This window comes from Sesamum indicum, linkage group LG4 (assembly GCF_026168435.1).
Source record: "Sesamum indicum cultivar Baizhima isolate 11 linkage group LG4, ASM2616843v1, whole genome shotgun sequence".
Lineage (NCBI taxonomy): Eukaryota > Viridiplantae > Streptophyta > Magnoliopsida > Lamiales > Pedaliaceae > Sesamum > Sesamum indicum.
The window spans coordinates 19,221,545-19,242,920 of NC_142660.1; the positions used below are offsets into that span (position 1 = coordinate 19,221,545).

At 34.7% G+C, this 21,376-nt stretch overlaps 3 protein-coding genes across 11 annotated transcripts; 2 read left to right on the plus strand and 1 right to left on the minus strand.

Moving 5' to 3' along the window:
• The first annotated feature begins 208 nt into the window (after positions 1-208).
• Positions 209-4,313, plus strand: LOC105161307 (serine/threonine-protein kinase PCRK1). 4 transcript variants are annotated; one of them, XM_020693097.2, is made up of 5 exons: positions 209-1,041; positions 1,314-1,743; positions 2,023-2,283; positions 2,883-3,005; positions 3,576-4,313. In XM_020693097.2, exons 2-5 carry the CDS (start codon positions 1,363-1,365, stop codon positions 4,080-4,082), a joined length of 1,272 nt encoding a protein of 423 aa, XP_020548756.1. In that variant the 5' UTR covers positions 209-1,041; positions 1,314-1,362; the 3' UTR covers positions 4,083-4,313. The 4 variants fall into 4 exon arrangements, with proteins under 4 accessions (XP_020548756.1, XP_088736056.1, XP_011077253.1 ...); XM_088879930.1 differs by having other exon boundaries at positions 209-724; XM_011078951.3 differs by having other exon boundaries at positions 209-709.
• Positions 4,314-7,008: 2,695 nt separating this feature from the next.
• Positions 7,009-12,677, plus strand: LOC105161308 (OVARIAN TUMOR DOMAIN-containing deubiquitinating enzyme 9). Of its 4 annotated transcripts, none has more exons than XM_020693104.2 (11): positions 7,009-7,311; positions 8,838-9,262; positions 9,341-9,507; positions 9,670-9,743; positions 10,410-10,464; positions 10,835-10,909; positions 11,032-11,105; positions 11,200-11,248; positions 11,538-11,622; positions 12,187-12,243; positions 12,390-12,677. In XM_020693104.2, the coding sequence occupies exons 2-11, from the start codon at positions 8,938-8,940 to the stop codon at positions 12,437-12,439; spliced, it is 1,011 nt and encodes a 336-aa protein (XP_020548763.1). In that variant the 5' UTR covers positions 7,009-7,311; positions 8,838-8,937; the 3' UTR covers positions 12,440-12,677. The 4 variants fall into 4 exon arrangements, with proteins under 4 accessions (XP_020548763.1, XP_011077254.1, XP_011077255.1 ...); XM_011078952.3 differs by having other exon boundaries at positions 7,010-7,209; XM_011078953.3 differs by having other exon boundaries at positions 7,210-7,346.
• Positions 12,678-14,715: 2,038 nt separating this feature from the next.
• Positions 14,716-21,164, minus strand: LOC105161309 (amino acid transporter AVT1C). 3 transcript variants are annotated; one of them, XM_020693098.2, is made up of 13 exons: positions 20,766-21,164; positions 20,070-20,348; positions 19,030-19,355; positions 18,395-18,609; positions 17,610-17,633; positions 17,265-17,445; positions 16,614-16,833; positions 16,179-16,314; positions 15,959-15,978; positions 15,603-15,748; positions 15,461-15,504; positions 15,316-15,378; positions 14,716-15,067 (listed from the first exon to the last, which is right to left on the minus strand). In XM_020693098.2, the coding sequence occupies exons 2-13, from the start codon at positions 20,234-20,236 to the stop codon at positions 14,972-14,974; spliced, it is 1,638 nt and encodes a 545-aa protein (XP_020548757.1). In that variant the 5' UTR covers positions 20,237-20,348; positions 20,766-21,164; the 3' UTR covers positions 14,716-14,971. The 3 variants fall into 3 exon arrangements, with proteins under 3 accessions (XP_020548757.1, XP_011077257.1, XP_011077256.1); XM_011078955.3 differs by having other exon boundaries at positions 20,070-20,269; positions 20,766-21,163; XM_011078954.3 differs by having other exon boundaries at positions 20,070-20,319; positions 20,766-21,163.
• Between the last annotated feature and the right edge of the window lie 212 nt (positions 21,165-21,376).

The following is a 21,376-nucleotide window of genomic DNA, read 5'->3' on the forward strand; positions in this document are numbered from 1 at the left end:
GTGTAGTTTCATCTTCTATTTGGGATGAAGAATTTTATGATCAAAATAATAATAATAATTTTTTTTATAATTTATAATAATTAAAGATATTTCATTAAACAATAAAAAATAATTATAATTATAACAAATATCAAGGTGCATTGCAATTTATTAAAAAAAAAAAAAAATCATCGTGTAAGTGGGAGGGGATGGATCATAAAGGATGTAATCTCTGAAGTATTGGAATTTTGCAAATGTGAATCCCATCTTAAGCATTTTCAATCCAAGTTCTGCGCTTTCCACGTTGAATAGTAGTACATTTATACACACATCTTCTTGTCTTCACTCAAACCCATGGTGACTTGGTGAAAACAATGACATGTGAATCATTCATCTTCAACCAAATTATTTTGTTTCCAAGTCTTGTTTATCCCAAGAACTCCAAGGAAAAGGAATAGTCTTTTTCTTGCAGTGTTTATTTGTAGTATATATTAATTATTGTGCACCATGATTCACCACCCTTTTGTGCAATGTTGTTGTCAATGGGAGGGGTGAAGAGTTGGTGAGCAGAACTCCAGCTGCCTACCATTGACTTCCCAGACATCATGGGATCCTCGTTGCCACACATGCATTATTTCTAGAAACCCTTTTCGGGATTTTCTTGGTTTCTTTTAAGACAAGCCCTGAGTATGATTTTTGAAGGTTAGAACCTAATAAGATTATAAAAAAGGTGTGGTCTTGGGAGGTGACTCTCTTGATTTCAGTCTTTTTCTTGCCTGCACACTATGTGTTTGTTGATTTACTCTTTCTTTTTTGTCTTAATGAATATGTGGAATAAAAAGGGCATTGGATGTTAAGGAATATGGGCTGTGGTGTTCTTGATGATTTAGTTTCTGGGGATGTAGATATGTGTAGTTGCAGTCAGTTGTGTGTAGAGAAATTTTTCAGACAAATTGGAGGGAACTTTGTGGAAGAAAGAGTTTTTGTGTGCAGAAACTGCAGCAGATTTAGTAAAAGCTAATTAATCCTCACAAACAGAGAAGCTTGCAAAAGAAATATTGAGTAATGATTTTATATGGATTGGTTTTCATTATTATGAATGATATTGCTCCCCATGCCCAACAGCCCAAGCACCTATGAATGAAATGGGCATTATTGTTGAATTCCTTTTGTTTGCTGCAAAATAGAGTGTTTCCTCTTTTCTTTAGTGTGTCTTTTTATCATGATATGAACTGTTTTTAGGTCGTTTGCAGTTTGAAATTACCGACCAGCAGTCATCAAAGGATTCGTCTATATTCTTGAACTGTTGCATTTGATTTTCTCATTATATGCAGGCATTAAAGAATTCTGTACAGGATCTGGTTGGTTTCTTCTGGAGGGGCTATGAGGTGCTTTCCGTTTTCCAATTCTAATAAAACTGATGAACCAAAGACCACAAAATCTACATCAGGTCGCTCGACTACTTCGACATCGACTGACCAAGATGTGAGGAAATCAGGATCTGAGTATAGTTCTCAGAACATTTCAGATATAAGCAGTGCATCATCGGCTAAGATCTCATTCGCAAGCTTGTCTCAAAGGCCAAGCAACCTTAGGGTCTTTACATTTGCAGAGCTGAAAACGGCTACAAGGAATTTTAGCCGCTCCCTTATGCTTGGAGAAGGGGGATTTGGTCCAGTGTATAGGGGTGTTTTACGGGAGACACATGATTCAAGTAAAAGAATTGATATTGCTGTGAAGCAACTCAGCAGCAGAGGGTTACAGGCAAGCCATCTTCTTCCTAACATTTTAGAATTGAGGTAACTAAAAGTTTGTCTGTGGATGTTTGTGGAGTATTAACAGGGTTATAAGTGAAACTAATATGAATCCTTCTCTGTCATGAGAAATAATATTTCTTCAGCAGCCCTCATATCCTATCAGTTTATGACTTATCTTACTTTGCTACCTATTTGTATCTTATTTTCCGAGAAGGCAGAAAGCAAAGAACTTTGGGTTGATCAAATGTTTGTTCTGGTGTGCTAATTTAGTTTCTCACGTAAACAGGGACACAAGGAATGGGTGACAGAAGTAAACGTCCTTGGTATTGTTGAACATCCGAATCTTGTCAAACTTATAGGTTACTGTGCTGAGGATGACGAGAGAGGAATGCAACGTCTTCTAGTCTACGAATATATGCCTAATAGGAGCGTACAAGATCATATATCAAGTCGATTTCATGCACCTCTGCCATGGGCTACTAGATTGAAAGTAGCCCAAGATGCAGCACGGGGATTGACATATCTTCATGAGGGCATGGAATTCCAGGTATATTAACTTTTCTAACATTCTTGTTAATGTGATATTCTGAGATAATTCATCATTGGGCATATGCAGCCATGTCTTACTAAAGATTCAGGATCCAAATTTTAGAAGGATGAGAAATACGAGTGGATCTGTAGAAGTGATTCGTTGGTGGGTTATGTTGGGAATTCCAGAACGTAAGAAAACATTGGGAAAAAAGAGGAAATCAAAACCCAAGCACACAATGTTAATGAGATGAAATGCTCTTACATTGACGGTTGCTCAAGTTTATCTCGCTAAGGATAGAATATAATAGATGGCCAAATCTGACTGGGTGCTAAATATTGTTAAACTACACAAAAAACCCTCACAGAAATGCATGTGAATGTTGGATATGCAAAAGTTGCAAGAAAGTGTAACGTAGAGTCAAGCTCACAAGGGACCATGTTTTGGATCTATAATGCTCAGGAAGCGTTCTTTAATATCAAAATTTTCCGAGATTTGACAAATTCAAAGTGTATTTAGAAGCAAGCGATAGATGTAAAGAATAATGGAGATTGATGCTCTGTTTATAATCTTCTTCATCATATATCATACTAATTTTCTGAGTTGTTTCTGTGCAGATTATCTTCAGAGATTTCAAGTCATCTAACATTCTCTTGGATGATCGGTGGAATGCAAAGCTTTCCGATTTTGGATTGGCGAGATTGGGCCCTGCAGATGGATTAAGCCATGTCTCGACAGCGGTAAATGAAACTGTTCTTCGTTTTCTGATAAAGTCCTTGGTCTTTTTGCTGAATGATCATCAAACATCATAACCTCGTTTAGAAAATGCTTCTCAGCTACTGCACAAATGCTATGCATGAAGAAATTTCTCTTAATGTAGTTAATTTTAGTTCATTGGCATTACTGTAGAAAAGATAAGGGGAGTTGTCTGATAAACTCGTCATGATTCACGTTTGTGTTCTAGATTTTCATTCTTTTTGTCTGAAAGGTGATAGTAAGAATGTATGTTTTTCAACCCAAGCCAACTTTTCATAGGCCATTTCTGCAATGCCAGGGCAAAAACTCAGTAACATATGTTTTTGCATATTACCTGTTTAGAGTTACTGTGTTGCAATTATCAAGCGTTTTCTTAAATATACAAGTAACATCCACATGTCTCATATATATATAAAGTGAAATACAAGAAGAAACACCTATTTAGAATATAGGGGCCAAACGGATTTTTTAAGCCAATGATATACGTTTTATTCGATATTATCAATAAACTGTGGGTACATTTTCAACGTTGAATTTGTGGTCTTGCTCAACAGGTTGTAGGAACCATTGGATACGCTGCTCCAGAATACATCCAAACAGGCCGCCTTACATCCAAAAGCGATGTGTGGAGTTATGGGATCTTCCTCTATGAACTCATAACGGGAAGACGCCCTTTGGACAGAAATCGACCAAAGAACGAAGAAAAGCTCTTGGATTGGGTCCGACCCCACCTTGCAGACATGAGGAAATTTGAGCAGATTTTGGACCCTCGACTCAATGGGAAGTACGAGCTCAAGTCTGCTCAAAAGCTAGCAGCCATTGCCAACAGGTGTTTACTTCGACACCCGAAAAACCGGCCCAGAATGAGTCAGGTTCTCGAGATGGTTAACCACGTTGTCGAGGCAACAAGCATCGAAAGTCCTGATGGTACCGTAGAACATTCCCCTCTGACTGATGACGACGAGAAATCTGCAGAAGAAAGTTTGAAGAGAAGATTTCTTCACCACATAATTGGAGATAACAAGTGCTTAGGCTGGAGATCACGGAGACTGATTGAGTGAAATATCTACACACATGCATGTGAGACACGATCGAGGTTTGCTGTTCTTGAGATTCTTAGTTTGAAACGTCTTTGAGAAAATTTTGGTTGTGCTGTCTGGAATGGGAACTGTATATAAACATGCTTGTAGCAAATCCCTCAACACAATGCATACTGATTAGAGCTCCCAAGTTCAGCATTGGGCGGTTTCGATCGTTTACGCTAATTTCATATCGCATTCTATGTTAAATTATATTTTGCCATTCAAATTATAGCGTTTCTTTTGCCGTTTGGCACTTAGACCTTTTCTTATTACAATTGCTATCCAAAGCATGGGAATTTAACGCTTACCCATCTCATGCCACTTTACAGTGGAATTTGCATTCAATTTTCAAAAAGAGAAAAAGTAGAATCTAATTGTGTCGAACTTTTTATTTTTGGAATGGAATAGGATCAGGATCAAACATACTGTCATGGTATTTACACGAAGTTCCTCTTTAAGAAAGCCCTTGAGAGGGCTTAGTTGATCCATGATTTATGTTTTATCTTCCGTCTCTTTTCATTTGTTTCGAGAAATCTATCAATGAATTCTTATCTTTTCTTTTTCTCTTGATTCTTTTCTGATCGAGGTGTATCGATTTTGCTTCCATCGAGAAATGGTCATATATCATGCACATGCTAAATTTAAGGGCAAAAAAGTTGCATGTGGCATGGAATGACGTTTTTGCCCTCAAATTTAGCATGTGGATGACACGTAACCACCTTTCTGTGTAATTTTCTATTGGAAAGTGGTCAGATATGGGTAGGCTTTAAATTTGTATACTTTGAATGGTAAATTGTAATAAGAAACAATTGAGATGACAAAGTGCAAAACAACGTTGTAACTTAGGATGATAAAACACGTATTATGTACTATACGACCACTTTTACTATGAATTATTAATTGGAATATCCCACTTAATCAATCATCTTTAATTTTTTATTTACTTTATTTTGAATCGATCGATATTAGTAGTTAAAGCCCGCTACTATAACTAATATATGGACGAATTATAATTTTAAAATTATCTATACCACTTCATCACGTCTTGGAAGTTGGTAAAGTTTATTAATTTAACGGAATGTTAATATTTTTTTTTATTTTTTTTTCCTTATGGGATACGTAAGCATTGTATTTCAAAAAAATATACAAACCATAATTTGTTTTTAAATTTTGTAATCCAAAAATTTAGCTGTGATCTATAAAAAGAAAATATATTCAGTAATTATACTAACTATTTAATAAAATTATTATAGTGAAACCTTATTTAAGCGCATAATTAAACTAATTTGATGAAGGGCTTTATTAGTCAAATTTGCAATAATTTACTCTATCAACATCACATATATATATAGGAAAAAGTATTATTTTAGTCCGCTAAGTATGCTTAATTTTAATTTTAGTCCGATAATTCAGCAACTTACGAAATTGCTTACTTTTAGTCCTCTGGCTGATTTTCGAACAATTTTACCCCTATGCAACTTTTGAAAGGTAGTTTTAGTCCTTATGCACTCATAAGAGTAAAATTGTTCGAAAATCAGCCAAATGACTAAAAGTAAGCAATTTCGATGTTGAATGACACCTAACTTTTTTTTGGAGAAAAATAAAATCCTCAAATATTCCATAACTCAGATGTTGAATGACACAAGAATTTCCCTCCTTTACGTCATCTATTAATTTCAAAATGATAATAATGTAAATAGCATGATTTGCATTTTGAAGTTTTTATTAGATTATGTATCTTGGGATTAGGGACAAAACAATCACAATCATCTATATATACCAGCAGGGTTTTGCACACTGGTTGTGTGTGCAAAGTATAAGGATAATTACACTTCTCTTTCATGAAATTTGATATAATTATATGTAGACCCTTCGAGATTTGAAAAATTACATCTGATACTCTTGAGTTTTAATTCCATCTAACAAATAAGCGAATTTGCTAATAGTGACAAAACACCTAGATAAAAATTTATATTTATCTATTGACATATTATTGATTTATTGCAGATGAAATAAATTTTTTTATGATCAAATTATCATTACACATCTTCACATGTTAATATATATGATGAGACATATCTTTACTGTTAAAAAAGTCGTGTGATTGAGACTCATAAATATGTGTGTATAATTTATTTTTAACAATACTCTCTTGTTTAGTTGTAATCTTTAAATATGTCTTTTCATTTAAAATTATCGATATATTAAATTAATATTTAAATTTGAATATATTGAATGATATAATAATAAATGAAATTATTATATATGATAATATTTCCATTACACTATAACATTTTGATACATATATCAATAACAAGTTATAACTATTCATTTGATGTTCGTTATTTTTTATTTAGTTATCCATTATCCACTTTAAATAATTTTAATTAAATTTTTTTATTAACATTTAAAATAATTTAACTACAAGCTATATTTAAGTAATTAATTCTAATGCTAAAATTATTTTTTAAGAATTAAATATTTTAAAATTAATTATGAAACCGTAGAGCCAAATTAGAGTTTAATAATATCAAAGTGGAGGAGATGAACGCTATGTTTGTTTTCATTTTTTAATTATCTTTAGGACTTTGACATCATTCAAAAACATTTTATCTAGGTGTTTTAAACTATTTTAGCATAAATACATATAAATACATAAATATATATATAAAAGATATAATTTGACCATGAATTGACAATGAATAATAATTTTTGTCTCCCAAAACACAAGATTAACACATACAATACTTATTTTAAATTATTTTAAAAAATAAAATCTAAATATACATGTTATCTGTAACACACACTTATTTATGATTGTTGTGGTCTTTTTTATCTCCACCAAACACTGATAAAACGAATTCAAATATTATGAAAATGTTTATGAACTGCTCCATTGAATTGAAATTGAAACAGTTCCAATCCATTGGGACCCATATAACGGCTTTTTCTGAAGGATCCGACGCGAGAGCCAGACCGCCTTTTCGCGCGGCCGACGGCCAACCATTTTACTTTTCCATTACATTTTAGCCAATAATCAGACCAACCCATAAATTTTCTTCAACTTTTATCAGCGGAGGAGTCGTGGGTTTCTTCGCTTTCAAAGGTTAGTAACTACAGTAAACAAAAGAGACACGCCTATACTAGACATACGCTTTCGGTTTTGGAAGATATTAAAGATGGGTTTTGAGGTTTGTTGATGGTTAAGGTTGGGATGCGTGTTGGTTTTCTTGTTCTTTATTGGTAAAGATTGATTTTTTATTATTATTTTTTTATATGTTTTGATTTTTGTTTGGAGTTGAAGGTAGAGTTAAGGTGCTGAAGTGTTCTAATTAGCCTCCAAGAGTGGATTTTTCTATTTAAGTTTTGCTTTTCTAGTACGGGTTATGGATTGCATATTGTTTTTTGCTATGATGAACTGGATCTATTGAAAATCTTTTTATTAGCTGTGAGAAATTAAGTTCGAAGGACCTAAATTGGGTTTCTTTGTTATAGGTTAAGATTATTTGCATGGAAATAAATATACTGAAGAGATTAAAGTTTGTTTAGGCCTTAATGCAATTTACTTCATTTTATTATCTTGTTTTACATATGGATAATGAATGGAAATTCTTTGAATAGTATGTCAGGATCCTATCATCAGAGCAGAAATTTACACTGAATCTTTTTTCTGTGGAGACTGCTAGATTTGCACTAGTAAGCATTTGGGGCCTGTTAGAGATTTGAACTTAAGATCACTTTACTGTTTTCCTGTTTTTAAGGCTTCAATTCTTGGTTTGAGTTGCTATTGTTTACTTGCACTTGTTGGTGCTATAGAGCTGCTCTTTCGTCTTGTCACAAATGGCAAGTTTGATTGTTAAGTAAAATCTCAACTCATCTAGGTTTAATGCACCGCCCTCCCTTGTTATTGTGGGTACAGGCCTGGATCAAGAACTTGGGGGAACAGGGGACTAGATAGAGAACTCAATAGTGGGCTTATATAGAAATGTTGAAAAAATACTGCCGTTAGTGCCAGATGTTTAGAAGAATAAAAGGTTCCAATCAGTGCGGTGCTCAATTGTTCTTTTTGTTATCTCATGACCTAGGTGTATGAAAGCCCTTTAATTATGATGGACATTTGAAATGTTGTAATGTGATTTTGAAGTCCTTTCATCTGGATGATAATGTGGTGAATTACTTCGTGTCATCCCTTTTGAAGAGAAAGCTCATGGTGCATTTTAAAACTCTCCACTTTGGGGCATGGTTAACAAGAGTTTCCTTTGAGAAAGGTACCCATGTGATTTTGATTAGGATGTTTAGGAATCTTGAGCAAAGCTATCTATTCATCTGGGAAAATTTTTTACTTTGAGGTTGAACGTGCAAATCATCTGGGAAAATTTTTTACTTTGAGGTTGAAGGTGCAAATCAATGAGATTTCAGAAAGTTTTGTTTTCAGGTTTCATACATAACCTACGTCATATCCAAATGATAAAGAAGAGTGTGAGTTGAAAAATTAGAGATTAGATAACGTATAGGTTAATGCAACACCTTGATGGTTACTTATTCTTCCTGTTTGAATGATCATAGTCTCGATTCTGTTCTTTATGCTGCCTGTATCAGATGCAATCTTGAATGAAATTGTTTATAAATTTATTCAATGAAGTAGAAAATTGTTCTTCAAATCTTTTACCCCTTTTTGGATTCCATGATTCAAATTCACATTTCTGATTAAAGCTGCATGCTTTTTTTTGGCAGGAAGGTAGCTTTTTTCACCAACCTCCTAGAGATACTTTTGTTGTGAATAGAGGTCCTTGGTTAATCTGCAGTAAAGTGCTGTTTATAGATATTACATAAGATGACTATGTATCAGCTAGATCCTGATGTTGTAAGGTGGGGTCTTCACCTTATAGATGTTTGCTCTCTTTCAAATGATGGTTCTCCAGAAACTGTTACTTGTTATGAGAAGGATTTGTCCCAGACCAAGCTTGTCAAGGAAGGTTTCTGTAACCCAACACACTCTTTTGCGGAGAATGATGAAGTTATTGCTCACGCTCTTCAGGAAGAATTATCAAGGGTTGCAGCTGCAGATGCATCAGGATTTACATCTGCCGGACAACTTCAGGGAGAGCTTCGTATTGCTCAGGATTGGTTTGGTCCTTCAGGAAGGGACTTGAATTCTGGTATGGAGCAGTCCAGCTTCTATTTCCTTTGGTGGATTAAGTTGTGCTTTTATTTCAGTTTACTTATTATGTCCGCAGGGTTTCACAGTAATGAAGAAGAGGTGGGTGAGAAGGAAGAAGTTTCATCTCACCTCAAGGAATTATCACTTGAGGGTGAGTACGAGTATGTTTTACCAGAGATAGAAGATGAATCAGTTCTTGATGGTGAATTAGGCAAAAGGCTGAATCAGATGGTTTCGGTTCCAGTAAGTTTGCATTATTTGTTTTCTAATCAATGTGACAATCCGTAGTAAACTTAGTTTAGTTGCTGTATTGGCCGATTATTTTCCTTGTGACATCTTGGCTGAATCAACTTATTGGATATCATGTAGTTGTGATGAATATAAATTGTGAATATTGGTTCGCAGCATGTTCCTAAAATTAACGGAGAAATACCATCTGCAGATGAAGCCACATCAGATCATCAAAGGCTCCTGAACAGGTATTTGCCAACATTGCTTCTGTTCCATTTCTTGTCAAGCTGTTTCTTACATTGCCACTTTGTGAAGGCTTTTTGCTAGTTGCTGCATGCCTGTAATTTGGTGTAAGCCAATACTTTTATGAATAACCTTTAAGATCTCTGGGACTATCAAAGCTTTCGTTCGAGGCAGTCATGCCTTATGAAACTGATTCCGTCTTGTTTTCTCTGCCAAGTACTGAATTACTTGGTTTGACTTTTCCAGTCAAATGACTGGTTTCTGGATATGACAGTTTTCCGTAACTAATTTAATTACCAAGAGACTAAGTTAATGAGGTAAAAGGTCCCTATTAAATTCTATTGTTAGGATATTAAAATCAATCGAAAGTACAAAAACATTTTCATAATTGTCGTTTCCCCCCTAGTCCATGTAAAAGGGTGGGAATATATAGGTGTATGGTCATTCTCATGCATTAGTATTCATTCTACTTCTATCAATAAAGAAGTTAACCCACTAAATTTCGTGATGCTGGATTGTGTTTTATTTGAACGATGAACATGACTTCTAGAGGGTATATCCAGTAATTTCCTACTCTGTTTCCACGTTCTCTTTGTATGCCGTCTTGTTTGACTCCGAACACTTTGTTACACATTTCACTTTCCTTTTAACTCTATTGTTGTGCACATCAGATTGCAGTTATATGAGCTAGCTGAACTCAAAATTCTGGGAGATGGTAATTGTCAGGTTGGTTCTTTTTTTATCTACTCTAATGAAACATGCCTCGAGATTAATCAAACTTACCTTTTTTTTCATGGTAAGGCTTTGCCGTAAGCAGAAAATTATATTGAAAAAATTAAGTTTGTTATTGGCCACGTCCAAATAATGTATTGAACATAATTTCTGTAGAAGTAGATTGTTATTGAGCTTTGTACGACTAATTGCTACGGAAATGGTTTATCGCATACATCTTTTTGGGATGAATAATTGTTGGCACTCTATGTATAGCAGCTGCAGGAAGAGTTTCCCTCTTTGTTCTACTCATCTTCCTAAGCTTCGAAATACTCGATCCTTTCCTAACTGTTGCTTGCTAATTTCTTCCCATTCTTTTCTGCAGTTTCGGTCACTGTCAGATCAAATATATCGGACTCAGGAACATCACAAATTTGTAAGAGACCAAGTAGTGAACCAGGTTTGCTTGTGATTTAATGTCACTCATTGTCCGACACTCATATTTCAGTAACCCCAATTTTGGTCATCGTTTTTGCCCATTCATATTGTAACTCTGCTGTTGTTCTTGCTTGCAACGAGCAGCTGAAATCACATCCTGAGTTGTATGACAATTACGTCCCTATGGCTTATGGTGACTACTTGAAGCAAATGAGAAAGTATAATACTATCTAAATCTTGATGTCGGTTTCTTGGAATATATGTTCCCAAATGTCTATATCTAATTGTCTAATGAACTTTGCATGACTACAGAAGTGGGGAATGGGGCGATCACGTCACATTGCAGGCTGCTGCAGATTGTGTATGATTTCTTTCTACTCTGATTTCTCTCTTTTATATGTTTTTGGCTTTTTGCTTCTATTGTCTTTGAAGTGTACTGTGATTTTGAAGCAAAGAAAGTGATGATTCTTCTTATTTTGAAATCCGATAACACTAAATCTGCTTGACCCTGTAAATACCATCTACCTGTTTGTTGCTAAGGATTTAGCGCAACGCTCAAGTTTTGCTTTTTGAAGAATTAGCGCATGTGATTATTTTCTATTTTTTTCTTAATTCGAGCAAACTAGTGAATGTTTGCTGTTCCCTCTCAGTATGGCATCAAGATCTTTGTCATTACATCATTCAAGGATACGTGCTATACAGAGATTCTTCCACAAATTCAGAAGTCAAACAGAAGTAAGTCTCGTTTCTCTACTTTATGTTAATCACTCTTTTCTTTTGTCTTGAAATTTTTTTTGTTCGGTCGAATTGATCAGTTATTTGTGCTATGGTACCAGAACTGAAAAGGGAAAGTTATGGACTAGATAGATTAAAAAACGGACTAGATAGATTAAAAAACGAGTTCCAATGGCATACTATTCGGGTTCACTAGTTTTTTATTCATTGAACTTTCTCTAATGCTCACAGGCGATTCATACAACATAACCATCACGAGCAGTTTTCTTGATACTATTTCTCACGATAAATCTGATACTCTCCTTTATATGAAAATCTTCGTATTTCTAATTGCTCTGCTGATGGAACCAAATACATTAGTTAGATTACACTTCCAATCCGATGATAAACCATTTTCTCGTTCCCTTATTGTGAACTGAAACCGTAACTTTTGAATAGCATTGGTTTCATTTTTTCTTAATATTGTAATACATTGGTGCTTTTCTTGATATCTCTACTTCATAGTTAGAACTCCACCGTGAAGACAATATAGTCCTAACGGTTCTCGTGTGTGTTGCAACGCAGTTATATTCTTGAGCTTTTGGGCTGAAGTGCACTATAATTCGATTTATCCACTAGGAGGTAAAATATTTCTTTGCTACTTGTGTATAACCGGTTCGTGTTGTCGGCCTAAAATGCTGCAAACGGGATCGTTCACTTTATGAACTTGTGTGCTAGAGAAGAATTCTGATGAACATCATTCTTGTGCCATCTGTTTGTGTCTGTAGAGCTGCCTGTGGTGGAAGGCAAGAAAAAGAAGCGGTGGTGGCGGACATGAATTTTCATTGCCGGTTGGAACAATGTTGCCTCCTCTGGGAATTTTCGTACTTGGAATGTAGGTCTGTGTGCTCTTACTCAGTCCTTGTATAAACATCATAGATGAGAATTGAGGTTGTCTCTAATTACATCTAGTAGGTTCCTTCCTTGTACGTAACAGTTTTCATGACATGTGTTTCTGTTGTTACCCCTCTTTTCTTGTGTACATATTATATATGCAATCCGGGATTATTATGTCATTCTTTCTATTTATCTTTAATTATACTTAGACTTTTCTAAAAATATGAAATTATACTTTTTCTCAAAAGAATTTTAAAATCACAGTAGCACCTCTTCCGAGAATTCTTTGTTTATGTCAGTCCCCTTCCATTAGGGTCTGGATGGAGAATGCTGACACTAGCAAAGAAAATTCTTTTATTTATACAATTAATCTTTATACAAAATAAATTTAATTAACAACTTAGTAAATTATAATATTTTTTATAATTAAAATTATTATTTAATATCGCACATGTAAACTTTATGTTATATTTGAATATATATTTGTATTGTGTTATACCTTTTTTAAATTGACAAGTAATTCACTTATAATACTTTTATCTATTTTTGATTTTATATTTATATCAAGATACATATTATGCATTATGCAATCTATTTTTTTATTACTTATAAATTTATGTTGAAATTTAGTAATTTCTATGAATTAATCTAAAAATAATGATAATGATAATATTAGGGATGGTTGAACAATTTTAATTATTTTAATTATTATTTTATTATATATATAATGAGATCAAAATGTTTAATCAACAATTAAGATATCTTAAAATTCGGGCTCCCAATTCATACCAAATTTAAATATATATAAGATTGTGTCGATTGAATCATATCAGATGGTCTGATTTAAAATCACATAGCCCAATTCATTGATACACCGACTTGAATGATCATTCTTATGTTCCGCGTACGATATCTTGACATCCGTATATCCAATAAGTTTAAAATTTTACCAAATGTATTTTTCTGTAAGTTTGATTATATCTAACGGTTTGATCTGAATTTTGATGGTCGAATTAACTTATGTTGTTCAACAATGTAAAATGATAGTTATATCAATATTATACTAATATTTATAAATATATAAATTTATTGCAGATTGTGAACATATATTAATATCTTAACTATAAAATATTTTTATGTATTTCAGTTGCATTATTTCAGATAATAGATACTTTTCTATAATTTTAAATTGTTCAATATGATTTTTTTTCATATTTTATTAATTATATTACTACTAAACTGATCAGTAGTTTATGTTTATAACCATAAATTAAAATTTCATACTATATTTTGGTATATTTATAATATAGTATATATTATGCAATCTATTTTATTTCTTATAAGCTTATGTAAAAATTTGGTGATTCTCATAATTTAATCTAATAATAATAACAATAACAATAATAATAATAAATAATAATAAATAAAAAATAAAAAAATTCAACTTGAGCTCGTGCTCGCCAAAACAGGTCGAGCTCGACTCATTGACACCCCTAGTGAGCATGCTTGGGCTTTGTCCCGCTTTTGTGCATATATGCATATTGTTTGGTGCCCACCTTTCGATTTGTTGTTACATTATTTTGTTGGGATAACTAAGGTTCTCTGTGAAGAATGTAACATTAGTCTCTCACTCAGTTGTTGGAGGTGCACTCCATATCAGGGTATGTTTTGGTTTGTTTGTACTGCTTGATTTGCAGGACCAGTTGGAATCAATATTTCGAGTGTAATGATTAAAATTTTTTGGCACGCTGGATTATCATTTCCAACTTTTTCTTTTCCACCTTTGTGCCTCATGTCTCAATTTTTATAAAGGAATAATACTCCTTGTTTACGTTTTCTTGATTTTTTTTTAAGGAATGAATACTCCTTATTTATACTTTCGGGAAATATTTTGTAAGGAAGTAGTACTTCTTATTTACGGCTTTCTAGGCATGAAGGGAGTTAGTACTCCTTGTTGTACATTTACTTGTTCTCTTGAATTAATAAAAAAGGATCGGGAACTTCGAAAAGCTCCCTCACCCCTAGGTGGTTTAATTAGAAAAAAAACATCGAAATATTAGATGTAATATTTCAAATTATAAAAAATTTTATATATAATTACACCAATCCTCAGAGGAGGATGGTATAATTATCCTAACAGTTATGGTGTTCTAGAACTAAACTTCCAAATGCTTAGCCAAATACGCAGTCAAACAAATCATAAAAAGGCCCCAGAAATCGACTTAGCTCCAACAGAAGAGCAAGATTGTTCTGAACACTCAACATGCTGTGCAAGAACACCTTCTACAATCAAAACTGTGATCATTTGAGTTGAAATAAAATGGCAAAAATCGAGAAGTTTCGACGTTGATCGTTGAAATTTTTCCCTTAAAAGCACTCTCAACCACTGATAAGAATGGAGAAGAAACAAGAAGAAACCGCACAAGGACATCTACTCGTTGCATCTATTACTATACGACGTTCTGTAAAAATATCAGCTCAATTGGTTGACTATCTGAGAGAGAGCAGAATATGTGCCGAGTCCAGATGACACAACGCCCACTCCGATGACCAATATACACAGTCCTGTCTGCACGCCGGAACAATAAAATGCACACAAAGATGTGAGAAAACGAGACCATTATGATCTAAGTTAATCTGCAATGTTGAACATGGCTATAGGGATTCAATGTCATTTTAAATTTCTGGTAATGTGACTAAACGTCGACTCGTTTTCAGTGCAATTATCCAGCTCACATCGTAAGGTAAATATAAAATAGTTTTGTATCCTGAATAACTGTTTACTTATCTATGATGGACGACGGGACTTAGCGTTACCTGGAATAAGTTTATTTTTCCCCTTAGGATGCTCAAGTAGCAAGCACATGGAAGAATCAATGTCTGCCAAAAGGACGCCAGTAAGTACAAACAGCGTAACTTGACGTGTGAAAACGAGTTAGCAAGAGCAATGCTAAAGACTTACGACTAGCATTGTGAGTAAAGAACCTATCAATGCCATCACAAGACCTGCATGGAAGATGAGGGATAAAATGAATAGCTAAACAAATTGTGATGACGGTCTTTTTTGAAATTTTCGAAAGATAGGTACGTGATGATGATCTTACCAAAGAAGGGGATGGTAAGGCCAACAAGCAACGTGGATATCACCAATGCCGTCCTTATGAGGATTGAATATATGAAGGATTTGGCATGTCTTGATGGTATTAACTCCTCCAAACTCATTGCCACAGGGGACATCGTTAACGCATACGTATTTGCAATTAAAGAAGAAGCAATTTTCCTTTTTGTCCCTCTCATGCATTGAACAAATCAATGAGACAGAAAAAAACAAACAGGAAAATGAAAGTTTTACGATAGAGAAAGCATGCTGAGAGTGTGTGTAAGGTCTTGTCTAGTTTCAGGAGAACGAAATGGTGCAGTATTGGCTTATAATCAGCATGCTGAATCATAAAAAGGATATTTCGTAAATGGATTGACTACCTGCAAATGAACAAGGAGCACAAGTTAATTAAACTTAATTAACTCAAAAGAAGCATAAATGACGAATCCATGGGAACAATAAACTTCAGTCACAGACATGTCCTACAATTTTGTGGAGGACGAAAATGACGGATAGAGTTGGTTATTTCAAGGATCTTTCCTTTGAAACCTATTGTAAGAAGTAGCTAGATGGAACTCACCGTAGTCCAAACCGCAATTTTTGATGCAACTAAGTCTTTCGGCAAGTTGAGAGTGAACTGTGATTGAGTTGTTTCTCCAAACATCGTGTATCCCAGAGCAGCCGCTCCAGCATACAGCACAGTGCAAATACCAAAGCTGCATCAGCCATCGATACATGAGTGCAAAATAGCAACAGATTTAAGTAGTCCCATTAAGTCTCTAGCTTTTCTTGGTAGGTAACATGGGACATCGGGCTCCATAACAAGTGTACCGGAAACAAATAATATAGAAGTCTAATTTTATCAAACATTTATATATACAAATTCCCATTAAGAACTATACGAGGATATCCCGTATTGTAAATGGCCATGTTGAAAATGGAGAAGAGATTGTAGTTTGCTTGCAGGTGTAAAAACTAGTAATGTATTTTCGTTTGTCATAATTATAGTCTTTACCTCGTTAGAAGGACAGAAGGGTACTGGCTTGGCATTTTCATTGATGAATATATATTGGGAAAGACGGCATGGCCTGAGTAGCAAAAACCGTAGAGACCAATAGCAACAGGAAGAGTAGAAAGGTTTAGAGCTGTCCCTTTAGTATGAACACCGACATGATCCACCAAGCCAGTCCAGAACAAACAAGCAACTACCAAGATTGATGCGACAACTCCTCCAGCTGAAATTGACGGAAAAACAAGGTACATACAGTAAGTGGTTAACGATTGTGGGACATTTTAATTGAAGCATCTGCCACACATGAAAGTACTCGAAAATTGTCAAATGATGCATAGCCGTCCGTCTCCTTTCACACTCCTTGCAAACCATTGAGTGACATAATAATTAGGGAGAAACACTACCAACATCCCTAAAGGTTTATTCATATTTACCAAAATTCCTGATGGTTTTAGAAAATTACAGTGCTTTTTCTGCAGTCATGTGTTACATTACAAATTTCCCAGAAAATCAGATGACCAAGAGGAAGTCATAATGTAAAATATGACAACAGTTGGTGTTGGTGTATTTTCTAAAAGTGGTGTCAGGGAATCAATGAGAAGTATTGGCTCGTCGAAATTTTCTGTAATAGGTTGACAGAGTAAAAGCTCTCACCAGAAAGGTAGCTAAGAACACTGAGGTCCCTTAACCAAACAGTAGGAAGAATAACCAAGGTGGTCATCAGTGCAAAAAGATGGTGAGAGTTCAAGTCAAACTCTCCTATGTTTATATGCGCATTTGGAAATAAAGATGACAAGTTGTCAGTCTCCAAAATGATATACTCGACGCAACAAGCCTGCAAAAGACGTTGATTTAGCTGCACAGGAATATATTTCATTGAACGTGAAGTTTTTAATGAAAAATGTACGAAACGTGCAAAGAGTTGATGTAACGTGTGCAAATGCCCCTTCTATGAAATTGGCAAATGAAGAAATTATCAAAGTTGACAGATGTACTTACATATAACTCCACATATAGAATAATCTGCATCCACAAGTACAACAGACCACAAAGTATACGTTAGTGGACTACCACATAGGTTCGTCTTTTAAGGTAATAAGAACAAGTATGCATTGAAATAAAATAGTTTTGACGAAAGATCATCATGGAGAAATCATTTGTTTCTCGTTCAGTAAGTCAAAATTCACGTTGGGGAAGGACTTCTCACAACAACAAAGAGACTTATTTTATGCTCAGTGATGCCTTAGTCCGTATGTGGCCAAAATCTTATGACGCACACAAGAGGATGAAACATTGCAAAATAGCTGCACTATCAGTTTGACAGAAACTCTGGGAAGAAAATCATTGAAATAGTTATCAAATTACTCAAAACCTCTATGAATGCAAAGACTTCATTGTCTAAACACACAGCTCAGTTGCATATCAGATTATCTTTCCACTTTAAACTTTACGTAAACCTATTGCGGCTAAATCAGATTATGGAGAAAGGCAGAGGAGGACTCAGATTTTGGGACCCAGGATTTGGCATGAACCAGGGTAGCAGGCTTTCGCACATAGTTAGATTGCTATCTCTTAACTAGCTTGTCTACTTGCTTTCATAATGCTTGCATCATTGTGAAACAAGAAACAATGAACTGATATGCTTTTGAATTGATGCTGCAGCAAGATGCATAGTATCCAAGGATAGTGATTGTCATGTAGCGTACTAGGAAATAAAGAGACTTTTCTTTATTTTACATTGTTCTAACTCAAATAAAAAAAGAGTTGGAAATAGCAAGACTTACAGATATAAAAACACGTCCTGCCGTACCAAAGGCAGCCTGGCCAATGTCCGGGTATGTTTCGAGACCAGGTTGACTGTCCAAGCAGTATCGCAAGAGAATTCCAGTGTAAAAAGAAAGTGCAGCAAAAATCAATAATATAGAAAGCCCAACCCAGCCCCCTTCTTTGACAGCATATGGAGTAGATAGGATTCCAACTCCACAAAGTACATTCACGCCTGCATAGAATTGTCGTACGTCATTTTTGTTTCTGTGATAAAGGAGCATTGGAGAAACAGAGAATCTATCACAAAACAAAATGGATCAGCCCGTTAAAGGAAGAAGGAAGATTTCTTGCCATATTATATATTCAGATGATGAAGATATTTTGTTTCTACCCGGACTTGTTCATAAATTAGGTTGAAATAGAGAAATAAATGCTCTTGGAGTTTGATGATAACCAAGATATGCAGTAATAATATGCACCGGGACAGATACTTTTAATGCTAACCATTACTCAAAACAAGAAAGCAAATACTTTTATCGCAAAGCATGATTAACATTACTTAAATCAAGAAACCAAATACTCCATTCACTTATTTTCTTTTTCCTTCACTGGCACATAGCATAAATATCTTAAGTAGATAACGATAACAAACCATTTAGCACTGCCTGTCCGTATGAGCTCTGGTGAGAAACTGGAAGTTCATGTGCAACTGATGCTTTCTTATCATGGATCACTCTCCTCGAACTAGGTTTCCTTGACAGTGGAGGCATCGGCAGACGTGGGGAACTTGGTCTTTCTTTGAATGTCTCGTCCTCTACGGATGGTATAAGAGGCTTTGTCAGAGAAGGTAATTTCTCTGGAGTGTGTCTCCTTATAAGAGATGATGAAAGGAATGAGCTGCCTATTAGTGATAACGATGATGGCCCCAGAAAGTTAATACTTGGTGACGGGACACTACCGTACAGATCAATGGATTGCCTGTAACAAGTATTGTCAAAACATTTAGTATTTGGAGGCCGACATAAAAGCAATACAAGAAAAGAAATGAAACATAGTTTGACACTATCAATAGCTTAATAAAGTAATACAATATCCATGTATCAGCACATTTTGATCGAAATTCAAACATTATAAAACATGATTAGTGATGGTTCCTTAGAGGGATGTAGTTAAACCAACTTCTTGTTCTTTAACAAGACATAGTTTCTGGAACAGCAGAATACGGCTATGCAGACAACTTGCAATGGCCAGTTTGGAGTTAACTTCTGGAACGAGCAATTTTATAGTTCTTAATTTGAGGTGAAGCAAACTATACTAATTACTTGACAACCAATGAATTGCAAAAGCATTCAAATAGTCAGAGGCCCACAAGCGACTATCCTCAACATCATTCAGATTATCTACGACCTTCAAATCTTTGTGCCAGCAACCTGCATCGACATTCCTTTGTCCTTTTGTGGGCTCGCAATATAACAACATTAGTAAATAGTCACGAGGCGAATGACTCAAAAAACTCTTCTAGTTTATACTCGAGTACATATAGATAAAGAAGTTTGATTTAGTTAAGATACAGCATAAACAACACCGATTTCAAGAAGTGGTTAAATCTCAACATCCAGACATAGCATCAAAGCTCGCATATTCAAACACGCAAAAAATTAAGTACATGAACAATAACAAAAGTATAAATACCTGTAACTTTGAGGCCAGGCAGGGTCCAAAGAACCGATCTTGCTCTGATGATGTTCATCGTTATCATCAGAGTAAATGGAGAACTCAGATTCGTTCCCACCTTCACCTTTCTCCTCATCCTCTTCATCACTTTCCAGAATAAACTGTTCGGACGATGATTTCTTCATCGTCTTACCTCTCCCTTCTTTAGCTTCAAATTGCTTCAGAATTCAATTGAAATAACACCTTTTAACCTTACAGAGAGATGGATCTGTAGCTCAAAATCGAAATTCATGAAAGCTGATCAATGAGGCCAAAATAAGAAATCCCATTTAACATATATATCATATATATGCATGTGAATCCACGTATGTGCACTTTGCCAACAAACATGTGTAGAACTATAAAAAACTGACAAAAAAACGTAAACAGAAATTATATTACTAATGCAGTCAATAATTCAATGTCTGAAAACCATATCAAAACATCATTAATATCTCCGGCATTGAAATTGAACCAGATAAAAAAAAGAGGATCAAGTCATCAAGCATATATATACCTCTAAAGAAACTTTTCCAACACTTTTCAAGAAACTGAATTAACTTTCCCGATTCCCATTCCATAATTAGACCCGAAATTTCAGATCACTAAGAAATGCAATCAGCGATATGTATGGCGCGCGTGTGTGTGTGTGTGTGAGAGAGAGAGAGAGATTACCTCTTCAAATAGTTACCAAAGAGAAAAAGATGTCAGCTTCTTGTGGGATTCTCGCCAGAAAAGATCTCAACCTTTTCTCCGCAACAATGCATCAAAAAATACCACCTTCTGAATCTTCCAACACTCACCAAGAAAGAGTTTCACCTTCTCAACTCACCCAAAAAACACACACTAGCCTCCTCACCTTTTCCCCTCAACACACAGAACACCCACTAAATCTTTGCCCACTACTTCAAAACAGGAATTCAGCTGTAAGTGTCAAATGATGTTTTTCGTGTGGGTTAATGTTCGTGGAGCAACACGAATATATAAAGAGACAGACCACCGTAGGAATTTGTCAAATGACAACTTATTTGCCTTCGGAATGTCACTTTCTTTTTCCGGACATTCTTCTTTTCTAATTTATTCACCTTTTTTAACTTTGAAGGATGACATGTAACTTGGTTTATTAGATTGTCATAGCGTGAGGATGAACGATCTTCTATCACATAATAGTATTATTATTGATATTATATATATATGCATGTTTATTTATTATAACATAATCTAATTATATATTTTTAATTTTAAAAAAATATATATTATAATTCAATATTTTAATATTAATATAT